Source organism: Hippopotamus amphibius, chromosome X (assembly GCF_030028045.1).
Source record: "Hippopotamus amphibius kiboko isolate mHipAmp2 chromosome X, mHipAmp2.hap2, whole genome shotgun sequence".
In the NCBI taxonomy this organism is placed as follows: Eukaryota; Metazoa; Chordata; class Mammalia; order Artiodactyla; family Hippopotamidae; genus Hippopotamus; species Hippopotamus amphibius.
Genome location: NC_080203.1, coordinates 115,233,478 through 115,247,816, shown reverse-complemented (window position 1 = coordinate 115,247,816; position 14,339 = coordinate 115,233,478). Strand labels below are relative to the sequence as shown.

The window sequence follows — 14,339 nt, the reverse complement described above, 5'->3', positions numbered from 1 at the left end:
CTCTCCCTCAGTGTTGAAGACCTGAAAATGGTGGGGGACCAGTGGTAATACAAACAGGGATCACTCAAAAACCATTTCTAGTGCCCCTGTAGAATATAGAGGGTGTTTGTTTTGCTGATTTTTGGAGGGGGATGGATGGGGGAGATTTTTCTTTTGAATTACATTTGGTTGGTTGAACAGTTATTAAGATTATTGTCTATTTGTGGGGCACCATCAGCTAGTGGAGAGGGAGGTGGCATGTCTTACAGGTTTGTCAAGTACAGGAGAAACAAGTCTCGAAATTACAAGTGACTAATCCCCAAAGCAGCTAATGAAGAATTGGCTATAATTCAGTTTGTTTTTTATGAAGTAGATGAGTAATTGATGGTGTGACAAGTGTATTATGCTAATGGAATCATTCAATATCTTATGTTAACACCCACCTAAAAGGAACACTAAGTTAATTGATGTCTATTTAAGGAAAACCCTCCAGTGGTGTTGAATGTCAGAACTCATGATTTGGTTGCAGCTACTCCTTCAGGCTGCCATTCCACTTTGAATTTGACAATTTTTTCATCAGAATTGTTTAACACTTTCACTCCACTTGAAGCTTTCTCAAACTTGTATGATGGCAGGTAGAGGACTTCACAAGTGTTTATGAAGAAGTTGACGAGGAACAGTATTCAAGGCTGGTCCAGGCCCGCCAGGATGATGACTGGATCGTGGATGACGGTATGTGGAGGACACCGCCTGCCAGGCACTGTGTCAGTTGCTTTCTGTAGGTTCTCACTTGGTGGAGTTGCTGCTTTGCTTGGGCAGATGTGATATGTAACAGAGCTTGGGCACTGTTAAGAGCATACCTTTGGTTTGGGTTTTCCTCAAATGCATGATTTGAGGGTGTGGAAGCAGAACAATAGGAAGTTTATTGAGGGTCATGTTGCAGAAGCCAGGCACATACCTCAGGCTATAGTGTAAATCCTCCAGGAAATGACTGTAGGACTTGGGAGGAATCACGTACCTGTGGGCTATCCGCATGTGATGGGGCGTAGGAAAACTCTGTCTCCCAGAATGGCTGTGAGGATTACACGAGACTGTACTCGTGAAGAGTAACTTGGGCAGTGGAAAGCCCCGGGCAGAGGCTGGTCGCCATGCTCCTATGGCCCTTGTGGAAAGCTCAGTGGTTTCTGTCTGTGGGATGCGACTTCTTGGGCGTGTGAGTGCTGACTGCAGAGGGAGTGGGGGGTGGGGGGGTTGTAGACTGCACCTGCCACTATATTTGTGTTCCTACTTCTGTACTTGGACTCAGCTATATTGCCAGTTTTCCCTTGTAGACTAAGGTGCTTTTCTGTACTTCTGGTGATCTTGATTCTTTTACTTTTTATTCTTCTGGTAGAGTAGAAGTACTGTAAAGCATCCTATTTTGGCAAACTTTGATCCTGTGGGCCACATTATTTCCATAGTTCACCTAAATCGGCATCGTATACGGTTGATCCTTGAACAATGTGCGTTTGAACTGCTTGGATCCACTTATATGTGGATATTTTTCAGTAGTCAGTACTACACGGTCTGTGGTCAGTTGAATCCGCAGATGTGGAGGAACTGTGGGTACTGATGGCTGACTGTAAATTATATGTGGATTAACCCCCAAGTTGTTCAAGGGCCAACTGTATATCCTTTGGTTTTGACTCAGAAAACCTGTGTGGGTGCTGTGTTTCATCTGACTTCTGGTTGAACAGGATTCTGCTGCACTTAAAAATGGCCTGGGCCAGGAGAACATCTGAGTGGGTATAAAAGGGTTTTTTTAGTCTTTTTTTTGTCATGGCTAAGATATTATTGGCCAGTTTTAGAAATTTGATCCCAATATTAAATTTTGTTCCTGCAGCTGGTATTGGCTATGTGGAGGATGGCCGAGAGATTTTTGATGATGACCTTGAAGACGATGCCCTTGATTCCCATGAGAAAGGTATTTTGCATTTTGTTTTTAAGAGAGCCATTTTAAGATTTAAAGAATTGTCTAAAATTTCAGATGACTTGATATTTTGACACAGTTTCTTTAAGGGAAAAGGACCTACCACGATTGTTTTTAAGTATAGAAAATGTTCTAATATTGAAAGAAACGTCGTTAGGTAGCAAATTAAACTCAAAAAAACAAAAACAACCAGGAAATGAAGTTTCATGTCTGTTATCCAAAGAGTTTAGTCTTACTTATTTTGAAACTTCCAGTCCTGTGGTCATTTTAGACTTGCTGGTTTTGAGGGCTGCGAGAATAATTGATGTCTTTTCATTCCTGCTGAAGTGACATGCTTAGAATTTTAGTTCTTTGATAGAAGTACAGTACAGTAACAAGGTTTAAAATTTTAACTGGCCTTGTTTCATTGAAATTTAAAATAAGAATGTATGTGTCATATTTTCTTAGCTACACAATCATTGGCAAAAAAAATTTGAGTAAACAAGCCTGATTGAGTTCCTGTAAAATGAGAGGGGGAAATTCTCTTCAGTATTTGTTTTTTTGGTGTAGTTCGTTATTACCACCAAGTGGTAGATCACTGGTCAACACTCTGTGGACTACTTGGAGCCGTTTTGTTTATGGCCCACTTATGGCCGGTTTATTTTTGAACAGCTTTATTGAGATAAAATTAACATACCATGCAATTCTCCTATTTAAAGTGAACATTTTAGTGGCTTTCAGTATAGTCACAGTAGTACAGCTATCACCATGATCAATTTCATTACCCTAGAAGGAAATCATACCTGTTACTATATAGCTCTCCTAAGAATGTCTTTTACATTTTTAAAAAGTGTTTAAAAAAAGAAAGGAAAAATTCAAAGAAGAATATGCAGTAGCTTAAGGGATACATGTGTGGCCACAAAGCCTAAAATCTGCTCTCTTACCCCTTTGGGAAAGTCTGGATCTTAATTTGTAGATTATTAACATTTTGCAACATTTGTTTACTTTGTCCCTCTTCCCCCTTCCCAGACACATGCATTGAGACTGTTTTTGGTGAATTTATTGAAAGTAAGTTGCAGATAGCATGACACTTCACCTCTATGCTTCAGCGGTGATCTATGATCTAAGAGCAAGGGCGCTTGTCTCTTTAGCCACCCTCTTTAGCCACCGTCCCATTCTCATGATATTATCTAAGATTTTGTCCATATTAAGATCTCCCCAGTTAGCCCAATGATGTCTTTTATAGCTGTTTTTTTTATAAATTTATTTATTTATTTATTTATTTAATTAGCTGTGTTGGGTCTTTTTTTTGCTGTGCGCAGGCTTTCTTTAGTTGCAGTGAGTGGGGGCTACTCTTTGTTGTGGTGCGTGGGCTCCTCATTGCCGTGGCTTCTCTTGTTGCGGAGCACGGGCTCTAGGCGGGAAGGCTTCAGTAGTTGCAGCACATGGGCTCAATAGTTGTGGCTCATGGGCTCTAAAGCACAGGCTCAACAGTTGTGGCGCACGGGCTTAGTTGCTCCTCGGCATGTGGGATCTTCCTGGAGCAGGGATCGAACCTGTGTCCCCAGCATTGGCAGGCGGACTCTTAACCACTGTGCCACCCAGGAAGCCCTTTTATAGCTGTTTTTAAAAATGCACTGTTCAATTGGCTTTTCATGTCTCTTTAGTCTTATTTAGTGTAGAGCAGCACCATCCCTCCTTTCTCCCCCTCTGGCCCAAAGTCTTTCATGACACTGACATTTTTAGAGGGACCATGGAATTCTCTGGGGGTCAGTGGTTAGGACTCTGTGCTTTCACTGCTGAGGGCATGAGTTCAATCCCTGGTCGGGGAACTAAGATCCCGGCAAGCTGCGTGGCGAGGCCAACAATTAAAAAATAAAACAAGACAAAAGGACCAGGCTGGTTGTTTTGTTGAATGTCACACAACCTGGGATTTGCCTGATTGCTTTTTTGTGCTTAGAGTCAGGTTAAATATTTTGACAAAAATAAAATTGAGATGAAGTTGTATCCTTCTCACTCATGTCAGGGACACATAAGGTCAGTTTGTCCCATTACTGGTGATATTAGGTTTGATTTCTTGGTTTAAGATGATGTTTGTCAGATCTCTTCCTTGTGAAGCGACCTTTCCACCTTTGGAAATTAATTAATGCAAATAGGGGTGATAATTTGAGACCATGTGTATATCCCCCTTTCCCACCAGCTTTTTTACCCAGTGCTTTGAGCATCTACTGATGATCTTTACTCTTTTTTTTTTTGGCTTGTGAGGTCTTAGTTCCCCAACAAGCAACTGAACCTGAGTCCTGCAGTGAGAGTCCTAACCACTGGACCACCAGGGAATTCCCCTTACTTTTTTTTTTTAATTAGCATCTCAAACTCATGGATTTAAATAAAACCGCTGTTATAGTTCAGTATCCATTATCATCATTTTTCTTTTTGATGTGCAAATTATCACAAGTTTGGCAGTGGGAGACCCTTTGAGCTGGCTCTTGTGTCCTTTTGACATGGTCTCATCAGTCTTTGAGCATTTCCTTGCTTTCTGGGCCAACTAGATGTTCCAGGTTCTCCTTGGATGATTCCTGTCCCAGAGCTGGGACAATCATTTCTCTCAAGAATCATGGTTCCTTTTAGTGGAGAATGCTATCAGATCTGGAGGAGGGATATACTTATTGCTGCTGGGATGTAATGGTTTCTAGGCCCTTTCAGTGAACAGAGCTAGGAGATTTTATGTACATGTGTGCTGTGAATTCGTACTGATACGTTCAAGTGTGAAACCACAGGGTACTTCACCTTCCCCCATCTATATTTGCATTTAGCTTCATCCCCCCCAGGGAAAACCCTCGTCTTCTAAAATATACACAAAATAACTTTAGGAATTTTAGAATTACTAAACCCATGCCTCTACCAATAACCTTTCTAAGTAAACTTTACAATTTCTTTGCAGTTATTTATTTATTTATTTTTGGCCGCCCTGCGGGGCATGTGGAACTTCCCCTACCAGGGATCAAACCCGTGCCTCCTGCAGTGGAAGTGCAGAGTCTTAACCACTGGACCACCAGGGAAGTCCTCTTTGTAGTTTTATTTGTTCTTGGCATATATCCTACTAAGGGTGTATGGTGAGAGTATTATGTTTAGAAGCTGTGTGAACTAATTTTTTTCTGTGTGCCGCAGTATCAGTTTACTACACAGGTTCATTTGTTTTTGCGTATATTTGAATTTAGGCTTTTAAAAATATCCTGTTTTTCCCTTTTGTTTTAATTTTAGTTTTTGACTGTTGTAAAAACATTTTTGTGGCTTAAAAATCAAAATGATATTCAAGAAATAGACTAGATAGGGCTTCCTAGGTGGCGCAGTGCTTAAGAATTCTCCTGCCAATGCAGGGGACACGGGTTCGATCCCTGCTCCAGGAAGATCCCACATGCCGTGGAGCAACAAACCCGTGCGCCACAGCTATTGAGCCCATGTGCTGCAACTACTGAAGCCTTCCTGCCTAGAGCCCGTGCTCCACAACAAGAGAAGCCACGGCAATGAGGAGCCCACGCACTGCAACTAAAAGAAAGCCTGTGCACAGCAAAAAAGACCCAACACAGCCAATAAAATAAATTAATTAATTAATTAAAAAAAAAAGAAATAGACTAGATAACTTTTGCTTTCAACCCTATGCTTTCTACTTCATTTCTCCCCGTCTCCATAGGTAACCATTTTTATTAGTTTCTAATTATCCATCCGGTGTTTCCTTTTACAAAAAAATAAGGATGTATATTTTTTTTCATGTGGGATGTTATTCATTCATTCTTTAGTTAAATTATGTGGATCATCTTCCTGGTTTCTGCCAACCTGTGTCAGGTAGGAACGCTACACACTGGTACTGACCATTAGATAGCAGTGTGGCTAATGGTGTATTCCTACTTTTTACGAGTCCATGAAGAGAATGAAATGAGCCCATGTGCTTTTTCACCTCCCTGAAGTGAGGAGGTCTGTGTTAGTTTCTTGCATTGTTGTTAATTATATCATTTTGATTGCATCCCATCACCTTTATCTGGACATTAGTTTTGTCAGCTGTAAATTAGGAGGTTGGACTGGACAGGAAGGTTCTTGAGGAAAGGACCCATGTCCTGATCATCTCAATGCTGATCACAATAGCAGGTGCAAAGAAAATTTGCAGCATTTATTGAATAAATGAACCCATCTCTGCTTCTGTAATCATGTTATCGCGTCCCAAGGCATCAGCGAAGAGAATGACTTGGCATTCTGAAAGAGAACTAGTCTTAGAAATCTATTCCATGCTTTGTCACCATTCACCCATAAGTCACCACTGTTTCAGTGTGCTTCCCAAGGCGCCCAATAAGGTCCCAAGATCTTCAGAGGGAAATGGCATTCTGTAATCCACTTTAAATGCTTTGAAGAAATCGTAGAGTTTTGCCTGGAAGTAAAAGATCAGCTCTTTATGGTGTAGATCCAGTCCCTGGCATGTTGTTTTCAAACAGAGACAGAAAAATATTAACTAAATCCCAATGAAGAAAAATCAGTGGGAAAAGGAATAAAACAAATCAAAAGAGGGACTTCCCTGGCCGTCCAGTGGTTGAGACTCCTCTGCGCTTCCACTGCAGGGGGCCTGGGTTCGATCCCTAGTTGAGGAACCAAGATCTAAAATCCTGCATGCCATGCAGCACAGCCAGAAAAAAAAGTAAAAAAAGAGAAAAGAAAGAAAAAATCAAAACAGAAGCCCTAAAATTGTGGAAGAATTTCATCTCAGATGTTGACTCCTTTCTCTCTTCCCTGTTGTCCTTCTGTCTAATTCCTGCTAACCTACAATGGTGAGATTAAAGCCCCTTAGTGAAGCCTTCCTTGCTAGTCAAAGCTCTATTGACCTTCTCTAGTGATACTCTTTAGTAGGACCTGAATTTTGTTTACTAAACATTTTGACCATTGCCTGTATTCTCTTTTCAAACTGCTCCAAATGATCTCTTTAAAAAATTAAATTCCCCTGTCTTAGGTTTTTCACAGATGTGCTTCAAATCTTTTCATAGTCTTAGGCACATGAAAAGTACATAACAGAAACTCTCATCTGTGACATTTAGTGCATTAACAATGTTTGCAACCATGACCATTCTCTAGCTGCAGAACATTTTCTCACCCCAGATGGAAACCCATACCCATTAAGCAGTCATTTCCCACTCTCCCTTTCCTCAGCCTCTGGCCACTGTTCACCTGCTCTCTGTCTCTGGATTTTCCTATTTTGAATATTTCATACGGTTGGAATCATGCAATATGTGACCATTTGTGTCTGACCTATTTCATTTGTTTTCAAGGTTCATTCACATTGTGGCATGAATCCGTACTTCATTCCTTTTTAGAGATGAATGCTATTATTTATTTATTTATTTATTTAATTAGCTGTGTTGGGTCTTTTTTGCTATGCACGGGCTTTCCTTAGTTGCAGCTTAGTTGCAGTGAGTGGGGGCTACTCTTCATTGTGGTGCATGGACTCCTCATTGCTGTGGCTTCTCTTGTTGCGGAGCATGGGCTCTAGGCCTGTGGGCTTCAGTAGTTGCAGCACATGGGCTCAGTAGTTGTGGGGCACGGGCTTAGTTGCTCCGAGATATGTGGGATCTTCCTGGAGCAGGGATCGAACCCGTGTTCCCTGCATTGGCAGGCAGATTCTTAACCTCTGAGCCACCTAGGAAGCCCGGGATGAATGCTATTAGATTGCAAGGATAGAGCACATTTTGTTTATTCATTTATGAGTTGTAGTGCATCTACATTGTTTCCATCTTTCAGTTATTGTGAGCAGTGCCGCTGTGAACTTTTGTGTACCAGTTTTTGTTTGAACAGTAGTTTTTAATTCTTTTGGGCATATGCCCAGGAATGGAATTGGGTGTGTTTTTATTTCCTTTTCTTTCTTACACAGAAGATACTTTCTATAGATACTTTTGTATTTGGCGTTTTTTTCACTTAAGAAGATGTCCTGAAAATCGCTTCATATCACCACATAGAGAGCTTGCTTTCTTGCTTGCTCATTTCTATATAGCTGCATAGTATTCCCTTGTATGGATATACCATGGTTTATTCAAGTGGTTTTCTTGAATGGACATTTAGATTTTCATTAATCAGCTCTTGCAGATAATACCACATTGAATAACTGTGCATATGGTATTTTCTTCAGGGAAAATTCCTAGAGGTGGGATTTCTGGCTCAGAGAGTACTTACACACGAAGTTTCATGAGATATTGCCAAATTTTCCTCCATTGGAGTTATCCCATTTTATACTCCCATGAACAGCATGGAAGTGTCCATTTGGACACCATGGCCTCACCAACAGAATGTGGTGAGAATGTGTTGTCAAGCTTTTGAATTTTTGCCACTCATTTAATATGTGAGAAATGACATCCCGGTGTGATTTTCATTTGCATTTCTTTTACACATGAAGTTGGGTTTCTTTTCATAAAACTTAATAGCTGTTTATATATTTTTTTAATGTGAACCATGTTAGTATTTATTGCCCACATTCCCTTTGGGTTTTTGGATATTTTTTCTTTGGCTGCACTGTGCGGCTTGCGGGATCTTAGTTCCCTGACCAGGGATCGAACCTGGACCCCTGGAGTGAAAGCGTGGAGTCCTAACCACTGGACTGCCAGGGAATTCCATTGGCCTTTTTTTTTTTTTTAATATCAGTGAACTTGTTTTTTTCTCTGCAAAACATATTGCAAAAAATTTCTCCTATTTTGTCTTTAAACCCATTTCTGATGTAATTGCATTTATCAATCCTTTTTTTTTCTTGCAGATGGATTTTGAATCATAGTTAGACAGACTTTCCCCACACCCAGGTTACAAGGAATTTGCCTTTTTTATTAAAGTATCTACACTTATATAATTTCATTTTTAAAGTTTTGACCTGTGATATGTTTGGTGTTTATACTGATTTACTTCTTTATGAATGGGTAGCCAGTACTAATTATTAAAAACTCCAGCTTTTCCCCAGTAAGGTGTCACCTTTATTCAATGCTAAATTTCCATAAGTAATTTGGTCTTTATCTGGACTCCATATTCTATTTCATCTGGTCTGTGTATTCATATGCCACTACCACACCATGTTAGCTATTCACTCTAGGTCTTTTGTAGGTGGAGGCTGCTCTGGGATAAGTCAGAAAGAGAGATTAAAATTGACAGTAGTAGAGAAGTTTGCAGGTGGTTTCCACATGCCCAGGAGAGAAAACATATGGCACAAGTTATTCTCTAGGGAACAAATGTCTCTGTGCTGTTTAGTGTTGCTAGGAAATGTGTTCCTCATAAAATGGAAATTAGGATGCTACGGTGTCAAAACTGGTAGTCTTGTCTTTTCATAGTTCAGTTTTTCTGTCAGAGTCAGTATCACGCTAAAATGATGATCTTATGAAGGCTGCAAGGCTAATCCTCTGGTACCAGATGAGCTTGATCTTTTTATTTCTATGGGAAAAAAAACCCACCCACCTTTTAAAAAGCTTTTTATTCACATTAACAGCAGCAATTAAACAGTCCCACTTAATAACTCAACCTGATATTTAATTGGCATTTCATCAGTTTTTGTAGTAACATTTAGTCCAAGTTTTCCTGAATTCAACTCATTTTAAAGATTCTTTCCTGGTATCTTGTATAAAATCTCATAGTTTTGTATTTTGAATTTTTAACATTTTTCTTGTAAAAGTCTCATACACAGAGGGCAGTTGACTAGGCCTTTTTTTTTTTTCTCATTTTGATTTTTGCTGGTACATGTTTCTAAATAAATGCTCTTCCAACAGGAAAAGGTGATAAAGCACGCAACAAAGACAAGAGGAATGTCAAGAAGGCTTCGGTGACAAAACCGAACAATATCAAGTCAATGTTCATTGCCAGTGCTGGGAGGAAAACCGCAGATGTGAGTCTCATGGTTTTCTTATATTTTACCTCTTCCTTTGTGAAGCGAAAAGTCCTGTTTCTTCATAGTTCACCCTTCCTGTCATATTCCCCATAGCTCTAAACAGATGCTTTCATGAAGGCTGCTAGGCTAACCCCGTGGTTCCAGATGAGCTTGATCTTTGGTATTTGATTGTATTTAATGTTAGATTATATAGATAATAGATGCTCAATATGTTTTTTTAATGTTGCTTTTATTTTTTGTTTTTACCTTATTTTTTATCTTTTTTTGGCTGCGCCATGCTGCGCGGCTTATGGGATCTTAGTTCCACGACCAGGGATTGAACCCGGACGTACGGCAGTGAAAGTGCTGAGTCCTAATCACTGGATCGCCGGGGAAGTCCCAATATGTTTGAACTCAGATATTTGAGTAATATTTTCCCAATCTCAGTCACTAAGTTGGATGTAGATTTCTAGGTGAATTGAGGCACCTCAGTGGTTGTGACTTGGAGATAGAAAACTGAACCAGAAAGCTGAACTGACAGTGTTTTTATTTTGGTGATTAGCAGGAGGATTAGGGAATGAAGCTGAAAATAGAGCACGGGGGCTTGGGGTGTAGGAGTTATGTTTAGGCCTGTGGTGGTTAAGGTCTGTGAATAGTAGAGGAGCCCTCAGAGTGAGGGGTGAAGAGGCAAAGACTGGCTAGGTTCTTCCTCTCACTGACATGTGGTCTGGGTGAAAATGTGAAGTGCAGGGCTTTCTCATTCTCCCTGCCTTTATAATTTCCAGAAAGCTGTCGACTTGTCCAAGGATGATCTGCTAGGTGACATTCTACAGGATCTGAACGCTGAGGTAAGTAAATCTCCAAGAGTTGTCAAATATTCAGGAGACATGGGCTGAAAAAACAATTCAGTAATTATGCGAAAAAGACGATTACTAGAGTGCAAAACAGAAAATTCAGTGACACCACCACCACCAAAAGACAAACAAACCCCCAAACTGAAACAAAGCCCTTCACATTGGTTTGTTCTCACCATCTTAGATGAGTAGTTTCTAGCTACTATAGGCTTTGTGTAGGTTGGGCCGCATGGGGCTGTGTTTGAGGTAGTAAAAACACACACGCGTCAGCTCTGGGAAGGCACACTGCTCAGGCTCAGTTGCTATCGTGTATGTTCCCGAAATAGATTGAAGCTTGTCAGTCTGCAGTCAGGCGTGAGATCCTCGTTGTGAATTCCGACTGGGGGCGAGCAAAGAGTCGGTGAGCCGTCCCTGGTAGAACTCAGACAGGTTCAGCTGTTCCAGAATTTGCAATTGGGCTGTTTCACAGCAAGACTAAGTTCTCATTTAGAGATGTGCTTCTTTCTAAGTGACCCTTGATTAAAATGACTAATACCAACAGTGTGTAGTTTGAGCTTGACAGTTTTTAAATGTAATATTCTGGAAGGGTAAGGGAGAAGTATGTTAAGTTTTAAAAAGAAAAAATTGATGAGGGGTGGATTCAATATCTATTCTGGTTTTCTAGTGAGTCTGTGGTGTTGTTGCTATAGTAACCTCACTGCATGAACATAGATCTGTGGGGGGAGCAGGGAAGGAAAAAAGTGCTTTGCTCATTGGGCTTCACTGGGGGGAGAAATGTACTTTTTGTGTTTGGTGGTAAACCAAGCATGGCAGTGAATGTCTGTCTTTCCCCTCCTTTCAGACACCTCAAAAAACTCCACCACCTGTAATAATACCGAAGAAGAAAAGATCCAGTGGTGCTTCACTGAATCCTTTCTCTGTGCACACCCCCAAGGTATAGTGTGTGGAAATACCTTCAGTCTTGATTTATCTTATTGCTTAAAACTTATTTTGTTGCTTTTCTATGTGAGCAAAATGCCTTTGAATTTGTTCTTGTTTTTGTTTTAAATTAGGACTCCTGTTTCATATAGTTTCATATATTTCAGAAATAGCGTGTGCCTGCTTTTTTCATAGTAAATTTTGTAGTAGCTAGTATGTGTTTATTATAGGTATTACAACTGTGCTAAATGCAATAATTTGCCTCCTGGAAACGTGTTTTTTTGGTAAACCTAGGTAACAGTAAAATAATTGAAGCTGTTATGTTAATAATACATAAAATCTCTTTATAAATGGGGACTGTCATTATCTCTGGTCAGGGTAGGACAGTTGCATATTTTTAGTATGCAGGTCTAACTGACTAAACATTTAAAAACATTGACAGGCAGCTCCTTCAGGAAAAACCGCTTCCCCGGTCTCAAGGAAGGAGCCTTCATTAACTCCTGCGCCTCGTAAATGTGCCGGATTCGCTGGTAAGTCTGCTGTCAAGCAGAATTGCAAGGGTGTTAAGCAGTTGCAAAATGCTGTCAGAAGATGGAGGCCCCATGAAGGAGGAAGTGGAGGCGAATTTGAAGGGTTTGCAATAGCCAGTTTCAGTGTGAAAGGTTTGAATTCATAGCAGGAAAAGTTAAAACATCCAATCTGGAGATTGAAGAGAAATGCAAATAGCATGTGGGCAAAGGGTAGGCTGCCGCCGCAGCGTAGGGGAAGCTTTTGTGCTCCGTGGCAACGGCACATGATGGGAATGTGTGATGCCGCCTACAGGAGCGTCGGCGCCGGCATTGTGTACAGATGACAATCAGGAGTCAGGGCCAATGGATTTTGAAGATGGCGACTTTGATGAGCCCATGGAAGCTGAGGAGGTGGACGTGGAGCCTGTGGCTGCCAAGACTCCGGACCAAGAGAGGGAGCCAGCAGAGGGGGCGAAACAGGAGGCAGATCCTGGGAAAGGGACCACATCCTACTCGTAAGAGCATTTTATGACTTTTCTGGCAAGTAGCGCTGCAATTATTCCATCGGATTTTGAAAGGTTTTTGAAAATGTGATTTTTGCAGAGCAAGTTTTCTCCCAGATGTCTCTTGTTGGGACTTTGATCAGGAGGATGACAGCAGTTTCTCAGCCCCGGAAGTTCAAGTGGATTCCAATCACCTCCCACTGGTAAAAGGGGCAGATGAGGAACAAGTATTTCAGTTTTATTGGCTGGATGCTTATGAAGATCCGTACAGCCAACCAGGTAATCATACAGTTACATACAGTAACTGGATGTCTTTAATACGGACTAGTGCCTTTCCCTGAAGCGCTTTAGTGATTGTAATTGGCACAGGCTCTGCCCTCATGTACGTACACAGCAAGAGAGCAACACTCATTCACTGTACAGTGCGTGAGCCACCCGGATGGAGAGGCGTTGTGGTGTGAATAGTCCTTACAGACGCTTATCCTGAAAACCAGTTATGTGTGGTTTTGCAGTGTGTGCTTTAGTTCACCATCCATGTATCTGAACGTATTGGAATGCACTTTACTTAAAGTGGAATCAGTCATTAATTTGTTCCTTTAGCAGTCTGAACCCCTACCGTGTGCCAGGCACTGAGATGGGGTGAACAAGCTGGGCAAATTCCCTGTCCTAATGGAGCTTACGTTCTAGTGGGGTGGGAGAGATAGGCAGTAAATAAGGTAAGCTGATGAATGGTGTAAAGGCAATTTGTTGGGGGATGACCAGGGAAGGCCTGCCTGAGGAAATGACCGTCGGGCTGAGATTTGAGTCACATTCACAGCTGAGGAGAGAGTATTTTAGCCTGAGGAACCCGTAAATGCAGAGGCCTGGGAAGAGAAAGGAGGAGACCTGTGTAGTTGCAGCATAGTAATCCAGTGATAAGATGGGTGGAAAATCAAGTTGGAGAGAAGGTAAAGGCCGGATAATGAAGGACCTTGAAAGCCGTATGAAGGAGTTGGGCTCTTACTCTTAAGAGCAGTGGCGAGGCAGTGGAGGATTTTCAGTGCAGGGTGCAGGGGTGAGGGGGTAGAGTGGACCCATGGTTGGGTTTACATTTTAACAGGAACCCTCTGGTTTACGTGGAGAAAGGCCTGTGTGGCTGGGGCTGGGGCTGGAGTCGGGGAGTGTGGAAGCCCTGGCGATCAGTCCGTCCAGGGCAGTTGTGCCAGTTACTTGCACTAGTGGTAGCTGTGGAGGAGGAGAGACGTGAATGCCTTAATATGTACTTTGACATGGGCTCGTTGATGGATGGATGTGGGGGTTAACAGGTTAACGGAAAGGAAGAATCAAGGCTAATTCCCAGGTCCTCCTCTGAGTGAGCTGCTATTCTAACTCATGAAGAGCCAGGAGGCTCTCCAGTTTCTTTCTGTGCTCCTTTGAGCCCTTCACTATGGGGCTGGGCAGGACGAGGCATGTCAGATTCATAAAAAATACACTATACACCCTTAAACAGTTGTCTTTATTCAGATCCAGTTCTGGATCTAATAGTAGATACAAATGAAATTTTTCAAAGTGATTTCCTGGAGTCTAAGTATTAATCATCAAACTCGAAGGCTAGATTTACCTTCAAGATAATCAGGCATTGGCTTGGACTAGGAAAACGGTAATGGTCTCTCAGAGGGGAGGCAACAGCATTAATATGCTTTGCTTATCAAGGTTGAAACTCTTGCAGAGCTGCTTGAGTAGCAAACTGCCATGTGTTCATTGCTGTGGTAAAGA

The 14,339-nt window shown here is 41.5% G+C and overlaps 1 protein-coding gene across 5 annotated transcripts in view; it reads left to right on the top strand.

Moving 5' to 3' along the window:
* POLA1 (DNA polymerase alpha 1, catalytic subunit) overlaps positions 1 to 14,339 on the top strand; it is a 288,927-nt gene that overhangs the window by 6,865 nt on the left and 267,723 nt on the right. For 4 of the 5 annotated variants that reach the window (XM_057718416.1, XM_057718413.1, XM_057718414.1 and 1 more), the window contains exons 3-11: positions 615 to 711; positions 1,862 to 1,942; positions 2,957 to 2,995; positions 9,703 to 9,818; positions 10,586 to 10,648; positions 11,496 to 11,588; positions 12,015 to 12,102; positions 12,395 to 12,596; positions 12,685 to 12,863. In XM_057718416.1, coding sequence (XP_057574399.1) covers positions 615 to 711; positions 1,862 to 1,942; positions 2,957 to 2,995; positions 9,703 to 9,818; positions 10,586 to 10,648; positions 11,496 to 11,588; positions 12,015 to 12,102; positions 12,395 to 12,596; positions 12,685 to 12,863 — 958 coding nt within the window. The remainder of the gene's footprint in view (positions 1 to 614; positions 712 to 1,861; positions 1,943 to 2,956; positions 2,996 to 9,702; positions 9,819 to 10,585; positions 10,649 to 11,495; positions 11,589 to 12,014; positions 12,103 to 12,394; positions 12,597 to 12,684; positions 12,864 to 14,339) is intronic. The other variant, XM_057718415.1, reaches the window with a different exon arrangement.